This window comes from Convolutriloba macropyga, chromosome 1 (assembly GCF_964194025.1).
Source record: "Convolutriloba macropyga chromosome 1, txConMacr16.3, whole genome shotgun sequence".
Classification (NCBI taxonomy): domain Eukaryota; kingdom Metazoa; phylum Xenacoelomorpha; order Acoela; family Convolutidae; genus Convolutriloba; species Convolutriloba macropyga.
The window spans coordinates 18,190,487-18,205,472 of NC_134468.1; the positions used below are offsets into that span (position 1 = coordinate 18,190,487).

Genomic DNA, 14,986 nt, shown 5'->3' on the forward strand with positions numbered 1-14,986 from the left:
AAAAAGGGGCTAGCATAAAAATGACTTAATGAGCGAACGTTAAGATCAAGAAATAGCTCAACAACTGACACGAAGCCACGCCCAGAACAGCGAAAATGAACCCGCTCGATAATTTATACCAGCCCTCCAAAACAAAAATTTGAATGAGCTCAACAAAAACACTAGATCAAGTTAGCTCTTCACTGTGCAACTCTATAAAAATTTTATGAAAATATCTGGCGATTTTTGACAATAGTGTGGATCTTTTATATCGATGACGTCTTCAGATATCTTTTTTATGAAATTGCTTCCTACCCACTAGCTTCATTTATTTGCAGCTTCATACATAAATGGCAGCAAATTTTCTGAAATCTTGCTGTGTTCGACAGTCCAGGTCAAATCCTTTTTGCCAACTCCATTGTTTTGAGCTCTCAATGTCAACATGATTGGACGATAAGACAAATAAGATAGAGGGATAAATTCAATTATACAAATTGTTGCAGTGTTTTCATTCTTTTGACGCCTCGTAGCAACTAATGCTGAAACCAGAATAAATTACATATTTCGGCGCTTCAAACATTAAGGTAAAAAATCGCCTAGAAAACTACCCAAGACCAACCTACTTCACCGTCTTCAAGCAGTTTATTCATTTGTCAATAAGCTTCCGAACTACCTGATTAACTTATACTCATTTTATTTAGTTGACTATTTTAATTACGTTACTAATTTAGTAACTAGACTAATTTTTGACAAAAAGCTTATCACTAACAAAAGAAAATTTCTACAAATTTTTGAACTTTATTCCTCAGTCATACACAATCTAAGTAAAATTTTTAGAACTAAAAATGAGGGCAGAAAATAATTTTTAAGAAACGAAATAGCGACAAACATGCTGCAAATTTAATCATACAAAGATATATTTTTTAAAAAAGTAAAAACAATGCTCATTTAATAAAATTATTTCGATTGACCTTTTCATGCCAAAACTCTTGACGTATATTTTGGTTATAAAATACCAAATAAATGTTAAGAAGTCAGATTTGGGTTGACAATTTGCAGAAAACAGCAAACAAAATCCAACACCAAAAATAGACTCCGATATAACTGATACTTTCAAATTACTCGAATAGAGCTCTCTAGGCTTCATCGGCTGTCTTAAAATTGCACTCCAATCCTCCGGAGCAAAAAGTATCCATCGGATATTATCAGCTTCTGTAAGAAGAAAACCTACTAGAAACCGTTTTAAGCATTTGAAACAATTTTTCAAGAGGCCTTGACAATTATTTTTGGACTTGACAAAAAATTCTTACCTTGACAAAAAATTCTTACCTCGACAAAAAATTCTGACCTAGTAGGGGTTCGATTCCTCGCCATCCGGCACAATAGACTGAATAATTTACCACTCCGTCTATCAGGCTCCTGTAATAGTTTATCTAAGAGTCGCTTTTATTTTAGTAACAGACCTAATTTCTGAATATCAAATATCCAGAAGTCATGCGCGAAAAGGCCACTCTGTCAGTGAAATTGAAAAAATGTTCTAGAACAAATTGGTCCAGCAAAAATTTTGCATAAAAATACACATGTTTACAATGAATGATTCAAATTTCGTTTGAAGGCAATTAATAATCAACTAATAATAGCATATCACAGCTCCGTGTAGGTGCAAGTATAGCTATTGCAGGCATTAACAAACCTTGAGACCAAAATTTTTAATTAGACAGAACTTGTTAAGAACAATTTTATTGGTCAGCTACAAGTTTTCCTTGACTAAGAAGCAGAAAACTGAATAAAAATTAAAAGTTAAAAATACTGTGCAATATCTGCACGCCGTCAAAAAGTTTTTAGTGCATAGTGCTAAAAGGACACAACGAAAATTCAATTAGGTTATTCAAAAGAAAATTAACTCCACTTGAGGTTATGGAGAGTTCACAAATAGGAGGTACATCTAATAATTTAGGGTCTAAAGATGTTTTGCGCTTTCACAACAAGTTTTACATCTCTTGGTTGAATAATCTATGTACATCTGGCGGGGCATATAATGATACGCAAATTCATATTACAGTTTCAGCTTAAAAAAGCTAGCTAGAATTGTGGAAATCAAAGAGAGTATTAAAATACAGCCGAGGTAAACTGAAACATTTACGTAGCAATTGCAATAATTTTTCAAAATTGCGGCGCCAGATACCATTAAAGAGAGCACCCAGGCATGCGTCTTTTACAACCACTCGAAAGGAAGGGAACATAAAACTGACAGCTTTTCAAGACTAATAGAGGAAACTGGGTGAAATCGAGCGGACACACAATTTGAACTGCCCACTTTCCGCTAAGTGATTTCCCTCTTCCATAACCTGTCCTAGCTACCTTATCAGGACACTCAAACTTCAATAAAGCAAGAGCGAATCAAATCAGAAGTCATGTCCATAATACAATGTTGCTTCTACTATTATCTGGAAATATCTAGACCTCTTTGTATGATCTTTCAAGGTACATAATAGACAGCTGGATATAACAGCCATTAGTCAAGGACAATGACAAAGCAATGCAGATTACAGCTTGAAATATCTTAGCAGTTTTTGAGTCCAAATAAACTTGGTTAACACGCAGGCCAATACAAGTGCCTAAGCCACAGAAATGAAGACGACAGGTCGCAGCAATAAACTATAAAATTTGGCGGTTCCCATAATAAACGCCAAAGTCGAGATTACAATTATAAATATTCAGGGCAACTTTGCACCAACTTCAATGAAAATTCTGTCGACGAAAGAAAAGCTGAGCAAACTCGCACTCTTGACTCCACTAGCTCATTGATTGGTGAGCTCTCTCATTACAATACACTTTCAATTAATCAACCACTGAAATATTTTTATACTTTTCGCTTATGAAACTCTCACCTTACCAGTAGACATAGGTATTTTTTCCAAATTTTTGTCTAAAGTAATGTAACAGCTCCAAAATGAAATGATACTATTATTTTTATCGGGGGAACAGTAATTGATACCATTCATTGCAACCATAATCCCACTAAAGATACAAAGGAAAAATATTCAAGCTGCCTGCTTAGCTCACTCTTTTCATTTTATCCAACTAAAGCCTACTTAATGTCACGTTTCGCACCACCCATATTTGCTTACAGTGACAAATCAAAAACTTCACTTAAAACTACAAAATATAAAACCAACTGAAATCTGACTAAAATCTGACTAATTACAATCGGCAGCTGCTTCAAATATTTAGCGATATACTTTTAAACCTTCGACTTCAAGTTGACTCACAAACAATCAATTCAGAAAATAGCTTACTAACTCAGGAGTTATATTGGACTCCCATGAATTTAGCTCAACTTTTGAAAATTAGAGTGGACAGGATCCAAAAGACTACCTCTTAAGCAGTGCACTGATATTGTTAAAATAAACAGATGAACCCTTTCCCTTAATCCCCGATCATGATTTAGAGAGACTCTACCCAAACACAACTTTGATATTCATCTCCTTATTCGATGATATTTGTTCGCTTTTTCCACACCCGCTTTGTAAATTTTCCAAGCAGTTGCCGTCCTATACAGTGAAACAATCGGTTAATATTGTATGCAGAGGGGATGAAAAAAATCAAAAGTGCTTTAAAAATTTTGAAAACCTAATTAAATAACAGATATTTAAGGTAAAAACAAACTTTCCTGCTACTTTAAAACTTATCAAAAACGTCGAGGAGCACAAAAAAAGTTTCACAACATCAACATTTAACAAAAAAATTGCCTTCTAAAACCATTATGCAATCTGATTTTTTTTCTATTTGCCTAAAAAACTGCTTTTGATCTGTTCCAAACAGTGATATTTCACCTCATTTTCTATTAACTTGAGTTTATCTGCTGACAATTAAATTATCTAAATATATAAATGAAGATCAAAAGGCCAGAAAATGATACACAACGAGACAGCACCCCTGTTATTTAAAATGCAGAATTCGCCTGCAAAGCTTTGCAATACGTTCTGTCGTACCCAAACACCAAATTCTTCAGCACATAATACGTAAAAAAGAAACATTTTGCGGATTTGATGCTTGGAAATAGAGCAAATGTCGATTCAAATTGCATTCAAACTTATGGCAGCTGGCTCAAAATGTAACTTAACATTAACATTTAAATATTAACATTTCAGAGTCAGTTCCACCATTATCTGTACCAAACGCTTACATTGGTTTACGCTGTTTTGTCTGGGACTGTTTTGTTCGTACACGGTTTACACTTGTCACTAACTTTATCCACAAAAATTTTTATCTTTCGGAGGTTTTGAAAGCTTACGATGCTTCGAAATGAAGTGACATTGTTTCATGAAGTTGCTTCCGCTTGTAATTTTTCTGCTCTTATCTGCGATTCAACAAATACGTTTTGTCTGAATGCAAGCAGAAACATTAAAAGAAAATCGACTAACGTCGGAGGAATTTCTCACAAACAACAGGTCAGGGGTTCGCTTTGATAATCGCTAGCTTAAGCTTAAGGGAACTATCTCAACTGAAAAGGGGCAGAGACCGAACTCAGGGGGGGGGGGGGGGGTTGGGGGCAAAAGGAGCGCGGGAGGAATAGGCGATGAAAAAGTGACATTTACGACTACACAGCACAGTTCGTTGTGACGCGTCTTGTTTTGTTGTTCTCTGTGTGTGTGTGTGTGTGTGTGCGTGCGGCAAGCATTTGGGGGGTGCGGGGTAAAATGTGTGGGTCCGAAATACCAAGAATTGCCTTTCACACCAGGAAATTATGACTTCTCGTCATCTTCAGTGAATCGCACACTTAGGACCATTAAGGCTCAAAAAGAAATGCTCAACTTAATTCTCCCGGGCTTTAAAAGTCTATCCTGTTTCTATCCTGTTTCTTTCACAAAAATTTGGTGGTACGATTAAAAAAAATTGGTAGTACAAAGAATCGCATAAAAACATCAACATTTCCTTAAACATCAATGCTCAAACGCCTATATATAATTCACTGAATTAAAATAATTCTTCAAGCCTTCAACGATTTTGAAAATCTGATAACTCAATAAATTTGAATTAGTTCATTTATCGAGGTGACTTTTTAAAAGCAATGTGGAAACTCAAAAGATCAAATCAGTATTCAATTCTGTTAAAAAAACTAAAGGACATCGTAATTAAAACCATGAAAAAGAAACTGGTGGGAAATCAATGTCTCGAACAAACAATGAGTATTTGCATCTTGAGGCCACATGTCATTAAAAAATTCCGGTAGCCTTCAAAACAAATGACCATCCACTTAAGGAATTAACATCGATTTTCAGGCAAAAAATAACAAAATGAAGGAAAAAGCTTTTCTGCAGAGATCAGACTGGACAACTTTTTCTGTAAATTGTACTGCTTTTCAAGGAAGGTATAGGAGAAAGTTATATTTGTTACCCAATTCGATTTACCAAACTCAAACTTCTTTTAATGCCAAATTTGGTACAATCACTTTCATCAACATATTAATGACCATTTTATCATACAATTTATAAGGAATGTAGTATTCGGTGCATCACAATACTAAACTTACATTTGGTTCCCACTGGTATAATTGCGTATGCCAGCGAATCATTAAATCATTTGATTTCAAATTGAAAATATAAAAGTTACCCCTCCTAAGCAATTACATTTTACAATAGTTTACTGTACCTGAGACAGCCCCCAGTCGGGGAACTGAAATAAATAATCACAAATGCGACCTTCAAAATATGATATATCTTTTCAAAGCAATATGCCCGACCTCAGCTAGTACAACTATCATTGGGATCTCACGCAGACTCCCATCAGACAAACAGGACTCCAAAATAAGCTAATGGTCAAAATAACATAATCAACCCATTATGTACAGTCCTAGCACACGAGTCGACACAAAATTCTGTTCATTTACCAAAGATCTTTCAGTTTGCCACACAAAAAGTATGTTTCTTTCCTCGTGAAGCGTACTACCCGCGTCAATGTCAATTTATTAAAACAGGCCAATTAAACCGAACAAAATTTGCCCTCCGCTGTGTATAGTCTTATAAAGCCGCCTCCTTTAGACGTAACTTTTTGATCACACATTCCCCTGGCTGTACAAAATATAGCTCAAATTAGGAAGTTTGTTTTGTTTATCTGATCCTAGAAAGCATAAATCAAACGGTTTATTGACAGTTGAACATTAGTTTCTGCTCTCATTAGGTAGTTTTTATTTCAAAAACAGATCACAGGCAAGAAACAAAGTAGCCGAGTTTCAAACCACGCGAACTGTTTTAGGTCCATAAAAGAACTATATATTTGTTGAACTATGAATTTCAATCGGATCCCAGGAAAACTCACAAGTAGGATAAAATTTGGAAATCATATCAAAATTCGCACTTCACAAAACTTCGTATTTTTCTGGAACAATTTTTCTGGTATTCAATTGCCATTTTTGGTAGTCAATGAAATGCCTGGAAACAATTGAGATTAAGTGTGTTTCCGGCAAAGCTTTGTTTGCACACTGTGGTCATTCAGTTGGATATGAATTGAGATGAAAAGCCAAAAGGACGCTTAGGCTGTATTAAGAAGATAAGACTTCCTCATATAGTCTAAAAAGGACCACTGCCACCACCAAATGCAACCTTTCACTACACTCAAAATACTACTACTACTGCAGGGGCAAGTAGTAATCTACAAACACTTAAATAGGAACATGATTGTAAACTTAGTTAGCTCATAAAAAGGAAAAAGGGAAAGGAAGCAATAATAAAAGGTGGAAAATATGAGACGAGGTAATTGGGGAAATATTGATTTTCAGCAGCCTATTCTTGGATTAATCTATGTGAAATTTGATAGCTCACAGTTGTCGCAAAGGTTCCGAATATGAGATTAGCCTCTTGCTCGATTGTTTCCACCTACTTTTTACAATACCTAATAAATAGCAGCGCAAATTGAGTGGACAATATACTCATATTTCACTACAAAAACACCAACTTTTATGACCTCAAACATAAGTTCAAAATCCCGATTCGCAAACAAAAAATGCAAACAAAATATTCTGTTATGTCATGAATTCAAAAACAGAAAATTTATATAGCAGGCTGATAAAATAGAAGTGCCGCTAAATTTCCTTATAATTGAATAAAATAGAAAAAAAAATTAAATTGAGACATCTAATATCAAAAATATGTTTCATAAAATTTCACATTGATTTGATCATAATAAGGTGTGCTAGAAGTTAGCATGAAAACCACAACAGAGTTTTAAAAAGAGTAGCACTAATTATGGCAGTTTTATTCTATTCTGAGCTTCAACAGAGAGGGCAAACTCTTGTACAGTAACTTTCTGCAAAGTATTTCAGCAGAATGCAAGTTTTCTCAGCCAGAACCAGATTTGTGGAGAAAAAGATAAAGTTCCATATAATAAAAGTAGTGGGGAAAACGAATTTAGAAACATCGTCCAAATTTGTATGACCCGATTGCCGTTCCGCTCTTTTCGCAGCCTTGCGGGCTTCTTTAGCCGCTCGAAGCGAAGACGTTCGAATTTCCAAGAAATCCCTCAGTTCGTTTTGCGGTCGCTGTCTTAGATGAACGTAATCGTTTAAACTGAATCGGTTGCCAGCGTCCTGCATAATACCAAATCCCGGTTTCTTGATGTTGGGATCATCAGCAATATTCTGATCGAGCAACCTACTAGCTGGTCCCAAAACAGAACCGTTTTGTAATATCTCTTCCGTTTCGGCCTGAAGTGAAGAATACATTTTGTGACCAGAAGTTTTGGGTAAAATAGAATTCGCAGACGCTGAGTGCGTGGGTGGTCCTGGTTTGAAGACTTGTTGATGGTTGCGCAATCTTTCCGCATTTCCATTTTTGTTGATGGCTGGTGCAGTATTGGACAGAATTGTAGTATTGGGCGGTGGAGCTCCGCTACTGACTTTAGTGGTGCTGATTTTTTTCGGACGTTTATCTTCGGGATTGTAGGACACAATTGCAAATTCAATCAGAGTAGCAAAAGTGTAGATAAAGTTCACAGTCAAATAGAGATCAGCCATTTTCAGGTCACTCACTGAGGGGAATCGGCTGGCCATGCCCACAATCAGGGTAATCTGAGCCAATATGGCTGTGATTGACAGGCCAGCTCTGGCCGGAATTGCTTTGTGGTCAATCCAGAAGTTCACCCAAGAAAGGGCAACCAGAGAGACGCTTGGCAGGTAAAGCGTGACAAGAAAAATATTATACTTCCTGTGAATAGTGATGTTAAAGCAATGCTCTGTGAAATTATCTTCCAAGTAAGGTAATGTCACATTATAGTAATCGGTGACATTGCGATAGCCCTCCATGAAGAAATTGGCAGTGAACTGATCTTCATACATGCCTGAGAGTTCGTTTGACCAACGCATTCCGACTAACGCATCGTGGTATTTGTACGAGCCGATGCAAATTGGACATATGTGCTTATCAAAAGGGAAATAGACTAACTTCATGATACATGAAATTGTAATTATCAGTCGGTTTGAATAGAAAAGCTCGTATTCTGGACTTAACCTGACGCACACATTGTCATTGTAATCGTCTGCGGGTATGATGTGAATCGCATCCGGGAGGTAGAAGTCGGGTCGCCAAATCGCCGCTGCGAAATCTTTGCCCAATGTCATTTCTTTCAAGTAACAGCTCTCGTTCATACATTTGTCGGGCATGTTGTAGCGTATATGATCTCTGTAGAATGTGTCCCAAGTCCAATTTAGTCTATGATCTGACCACATGGCTTGAAGAAACACGTCCAAAATGACAGTCATGTCATTTTCACTGATTGTTCGGACGGAATTGACAAACATGCCGATTTGCACAATGTCCGTTTTACCACCCTCACTTGGGCGCAGCTGTTTATTGTACGTGGGTGAGACGAATTCGTATGACGAATGCGATTCGGAAACAGAGTACTCCTGCCCAATGACTCCGCTCGAAAAGGGCACCGACTTCAAAAGAATTATAAGAGAAAAGATCCTACCACCGTGGAAGAAGCTCATGATTGCTGTAGTTGTAAATAAATCCCGTTTAGCGGGCAATAACTGTAGTGTTAGAATTTATTTGAGAAAAAAAGAAAGAGGAGAATATAGAGCAAAGACGAGAATGGGAAAGAAGAACTGATTTCTGATGAGCTAAGTGGCGATGGAGAAAATGAAAAGAGGCCTTTGTGCCACTTTGTTGACTTTAGCTCCCCAGGAAGCACTGAGGAAAAGTTATAGGTCTTTGATGTAACTCAATTACGCGGAATGGCTGTTCAAAAATCGAATTATTCAACAGGAACAAGGAACTCCTCGCGGGATGTCAAAGGCGCGCAACCACATACAAACTCTTCCTCAATTCAATTGATATATTCAAAAAGGAAACCAAAAACGCTCGCAATTAGCTTTCCTGTGACAAAGTAATGAACTACATCAACCGCACAAAAGAAGCGTCCAAAAACCAATAACATCACCGTGAAAAATTAATTTAAACACTGGTTCAAACTAACGTTTTAATACTGGCCAAAAGAGTCTTCACTTAAACATCAAAAACTCTCCGTCAACCGGTCAAGTTTGAAGTTCATATGCGAAGACTGCAAATTTGGGAACTGAATAATTTTAAGATTATGAATAATTTTAGGTTAAGTGTAAATTAGACCTGGCTTTGGGTATTTACCATTGCTGGCTCAATCAGAGTGACGAAAGAAGGGAATAATGGTAGGGTTGGTGGCTTTTAAGATTGTGGGGTGGTGGTATAAGCGGTGTGGTAATTGGGACCAGTTTTGATATTGTTTGAAATCACAAGCTGCCACAGAGCAGATCAAAGGAGCAGATAAAATTTTGCAATGGCATCCAGCGAGGCACTAAAACAACCCCCACAATTCTCTCCCCTTCACTCTCTCCCTCGGTGTAACCCGCAATAACAAACAGCAAGGTGAACTAGTTAAACAGGCGGAATTGATGGCAATATAATACCCCCGGTCAATTTGTTTTTGTGGCCTAGCAGCTCACTCAAAGGCAGTAAAAGGGAGCTATGTTTACACCACAAGCTTCTAATTAGTCTAATTTGAATCAAATATAAAATGCTTCAACAATCATACACACACCAGTTAATAGTAAATGGTATACTCAGCACTTTTAATAAAATTTGACTGCAGATTTTATGATAACTAATAAAAACGGACCAACCAGATTCGACCATTCAGATATTTGTGAAGAATATCATCTAAATTTATCATTGGCCAATATTGCTTCCATTACATTTTGTCAGTCCACAAAGAGATTTTTGAATAAAATATTAAAAGCAATTCATTTCACACAGTCAAGACTTTCAAAAGGCTAATTCAAAAACTGTTCATCAAATTGCTCCTTTTAAACATCTGCGCAATAATTAACCGAATTATTGTTTAGATTACTTTGAAAGGCAAAAACAATTTTCTTTCAATTAAAATAACAAATGAAAAATTGTTCACTTTTATACACAAATGAGGCTTTAAATACTTGCCAACTCCGAGCTCAAAAATGGCTCAAAACTCTCCGCGATCTTGTAAAAAGCAATTCTTTTTTATGAACAATTAATCCCAACTTCCCGGGAGTAGAAGAGCTTTTATGAGCAAGACAATTCTCAGCCCACATACAATTTCGAAGACCAAATGACGTTTCTAGTTTCTTTCAAACTACTTGCTTTCCTTGTTTAGTGGCACAAAATACAGTATAGAAAACCTCGAACAAAAGCTGAGCTACATGTGTCGTCAAACAATAGAATTTGCTGAAAAGGGCATATTTCACAGTCTAGCTAAAGTGAAGGCAAAATGGGAATTAAAAATTCTGGGTGGGTTTAAAAAATAGCTTTAAAGACTAGTCGCTGACAAAAAATTCCGAGCTTAAAAAAATCCACAATATGGGGTGACAGAACGACGCAAATCACTTGACCTTCCTCTAATTTGGGACTGCATGCCTTTTCTGTTGAAGCAACATTGATTGGCGAATGAAAATCTTCTGCAAAGACCGCGCTACCATTGCAAATCCCAAAATTAATTAAATCGTTATCTAGGAACAATTTTTTTCTTGAGAAAGAAGCCTTATTAATTTAAAGTTTATCTTGTTTCCGTACAATAGATATTTTCTATAAAAATGTTCAATGTACATTACTGTACAGTCCTTTTTTTCAAAAATTAGCTAAACTAAACGAGTCCTTTTTTTCATTTATTCTACATTTTTTCGAATTCTTGTCTCCGAATTGTATCGGAAAAGGAGCCTTCACATTTTAAAGTTCGTTGCATGTAAAATCAATTAAAGAAATGGAGTGTGCAATCCGACAATGGAGAGGTTCACGAGGTGGTGGAAATGTTTAGATCAATTTTAGAAAACTCAGGCATAACAAAATAAACCATAACCAGATGGCCATAAAACAGCTACGATAGCTTTGTATATCAGCAGTTTCCAAATAACAATTACAAAAAATAAGATAAATTTTTTTCAGACTTGTTGCCGAGATCTCATATTTTTATTCAGAAGAAATTGTACAACTTATGTTTTCTCTATTAGTCCCCCGGATAACCTTCAATTAGAGCCACATGTACGTAGTTGACATGATCTCCCTCAATTAAAGAAGCAAAACTCAATTTCAGAGAGGAAGTCATCTTTGAGAGCAAGCTAGGTCTTATGTGACAAATTATTTAACCAAATTAACGAAAAAACTCGAAAAACAGTGAAAAAATGACATCACACACGCTATTCAGTCGGAATTGCATGAATAAATGAACAAAAAGGAGACTATTGAAGGATATGAGTGCAACTCCATATGGTCGTAATCTCGATGACAATAACATAGCAAGACAAGTCCTGAATTACAAAAAAATAAACTAACAACCTAACAATCAACAACTATACAGAACGTTTCAAGAATAAGAATACGGCCCTACATAAATGAAGTTTAAAAAAATTAAAAAAGAAAAATAACTATTTTGGAAGACCAGTGGTCAAACTGGTTCACGGATCGATCCTCATGAAGCATAAAAAACACGAAGAAATACTGCTGGTTATAAGATCACGGTAAACCAACGAAAAAAAAATTCACAAAAAACACAAGTAGCAACAAAAACTAAAAAGCCTTGCAAAGAGTGAAAATTTTTTTAAAACAGTCCCATAAATACGATCTTTAAAGTTATATAATAACGTCTTTGACAATATCCCATAATAAAAAGTTGAAAAAGCATTTAATATTTGCACCTATAACAGACAAAAGTTACAAAAACTAAAGGCCGGAAAGTCTCCAAAACTATTCATGGTACCATTGACAAATTAAAATGAATAAAAGGATGAATAAATGGTACCATTGACAAATTAAAATGAATAAAAGGAAAAAAGATTGCCGGTCATCAGTGACTATGCGACGTCTTCATTGAGAAAAAAAATGAACACAAAATATGTAAACCTCAACATTTAAAAACTTCATGCAAAATCATTCGAACCAAGTGGCTACATTTAATAAAAATTACTTAGTCTCAATTAGAAAGCCAACTGGAACTGTCATTCACGAGACTAAGTGCAAAGACAATAGAGAAAAAAATCGGCAAAACAAAAATTCGGGATTTTTTGAAATTCAAACGCAGCGTGTAAGTCATAAGATCCATTAACTAAAAACGAAAAACTTTTTAAAGATTGAATTATGTATCATTAGAAAACCAACGGAGTTATTTTCGATGAAACTGTGATAAGACACCAAAAACAAACTAAGCGGGCAAAAACTGAAAAACTGTCTAATATTATCGAAAACAACAAGTCTTAAAGTCACAAAAACCAATAGTCATAAGCTGCAAACAAATTTAATTCAACTATGCTTAATTACAAGGCCGATGAAGGTTGTCATTAATACGCTTCGAGGCATGACAACAGCAGCAAAAACGGGCAAAATTCACTATTATTTCTTGAAGATATTTAATGTTTTTGTTACAAATACCAAAAGCTAGAAAAGGCAAAAATTTGGTTATATTATGCTTCTTTAGAAACTTGATGTGTGTGTACAAAAAGAACAATAAATACGGGCAAAACTCAATAGCTCAAACTAATAAATACTTTCATTTATGCCTCAAAATGAAGAATTTTTTACTCCAAATAAAGCAAAATAAGTAAATCACATACAATGACAAAAAATTTTAAAATTTTTACACTGAGAAAATGGAACATGGAGACGAAAAACAACAGCGCCAGTGTGGCTCTCAAGCGTTTTCCCTGGCATAAATGAATTTTTTTTCAAAAATTCGCGGAAAAAAGTGTTTTTGGTATCATGGGCCAAAAACCACCAATATCTCGGATTCTAGAAGGTTTAGGACGCTATTATTGTGCCCAAGTAAAAAAGATGGCGGAGGCCCCGAGGGGCCTGCACCACCGGAATAACATTAAAATTCACAAAAATGAAATCGATAATACCTGTTATAATGACGCAAAGCGATAACAAAAAAACAAGATCAAAACGGACAAAACTCAAAAAATACCTACTATTTTTCCGCCCTCTTTACTACTTTGGCGAAATTAAAATAACTGTTCTCAATTTTAATTTCACAATCGTACCTAATTAAAAAACAATTTCTAAAGATTTTCCGGATCTATTCTGTTTCCCCCACCCCCAACTTAGTGAGCAAAAGTTTTTATGAATCCCAGACGAATGCGCTATTTTCTTACATAGTAACGTGCTATAACATAACCGACTAACGTCGGGCGAATTGCTCTCAAAAGACCGGCGAGCGGTTGGCCTCAGGGCGCTACCTCTTTATCTCGTTTCTGAAGACAAAATTCAACTGGGTCAGACAAAAAATCGGCCAAGCGAAAAATTGCATAAAAGGCTAAAAGGATTAATATATTTGCTACAAATTGCTTTTGAGAGCAATTAATTAACAATGGTTTCCTAAAAAGTGCCTTTTAGATCATTTATGATAAAAAATATTTCAACCATAACTCATTAAAAATGAGGATCAGAGATGATGACATTACGCCACAAAACAGCAGCTGAAGTGCGGCATCAACAAGGAGAGAGAGATAAAACGTGAACCAAAAAAGAGAAGGAAAGGAACCCTAAACGAAAGAGAGAGATAGAGACAGGAATATCTTCCATGATTGGATTCGACACTGCAACTTCTAGTTTTCTAAACTTGCTAAACTGATATTTTAAAAATTTGCAAAATATTGCAATTTTTTTTAAAAAGCTTCCAGATTTTGTAGTAAAAATGTTAAAAACTAATTTTGGTCTCTGGAATTATGTTAGGTAACCCATCTCCGAGACTTGAAAAGTTTCGTTGGCCAGTAATGGTCTTTAAACTCAGAAAAGGACAAATATTGAAAAAAGTTGAAAATTTCAAATTTTAACAAAATCTTGCTAAAGTTTAAGACATTAATATCTTATTAAAAGACCCATTTCCTTGTCTCAAGAGACTATCCAGTATCCCTATTCCAAGAGTAGTTTCACAGGCTCATAAAGATCCATACACTTGTAACAGAAAATATTTCCAAAAATCTGAAATAAAATTTTATCCAAATATTACTAATACTGGAGTAAAAAATGTTGATCACCATCCCATTAACTCTAGAAACTATGCAGCAGTTTATTATCAAACCTTGGAGGTCCCAGGGCCTCTGTTATCGGAAAAAATTCAAAAACAAGAAAAAATTGCAAAAATTTTAAAAATTGCTTTAATTCGTGATATTAAAATATTGAAGAACATTCCATTATATACTCTAAAGGAAGATCCGTGGTTCTTGAGGTTGGAGCAACCTAAAAAATGACAAATTTTCAAAAAACTTAAAATTGCAAATTTTAATTAACAAAATTGCAAAAACTTGTGATAATAAAAAGTTGAAAATTATTCCATGACCAACAAAAATTTTCCAGTTACTTATTATCAAACTCTAACGGAGGCTCTTTGACCCTTGAGGCTCAAAAAATCTGAATGACATTAAAAGTCAAAAATAATTGAATAAAAAAATGGCAAAAAATATCAAAATCATGCCAAAATTCGTGATGGTAAAATCTTGCAAGACATT

At 35.3% G+C, this 14,986-nt stretch overlaps 1 protein-coding gene across 1 annotated transcript; it reads right to left on the reverse strand.

Moving 5' to 3' along the window:
• Positions 1-7,089: 7,089 nt before the first annotated feature.
• Positions 7,090-11,799, reverse strand: LOC142335984 (gamma-aminobutyric acid receptor subunit delta-like). The gene has a single exon (XM_075384422.1). The coding sequence runs from the start codon at positions 8,966-8,968 to the stop codon at positions 7,253-7,255; it is 1,716 nt and encodes a 571-aa protein (XP_075240537.1). The 5' UTR covers positions 8,969-11,799; the 3' UTR covers positions 7,090-7,252.
• Positions 11,800-14,986: the final 3,187 nt, after the last annotated feature.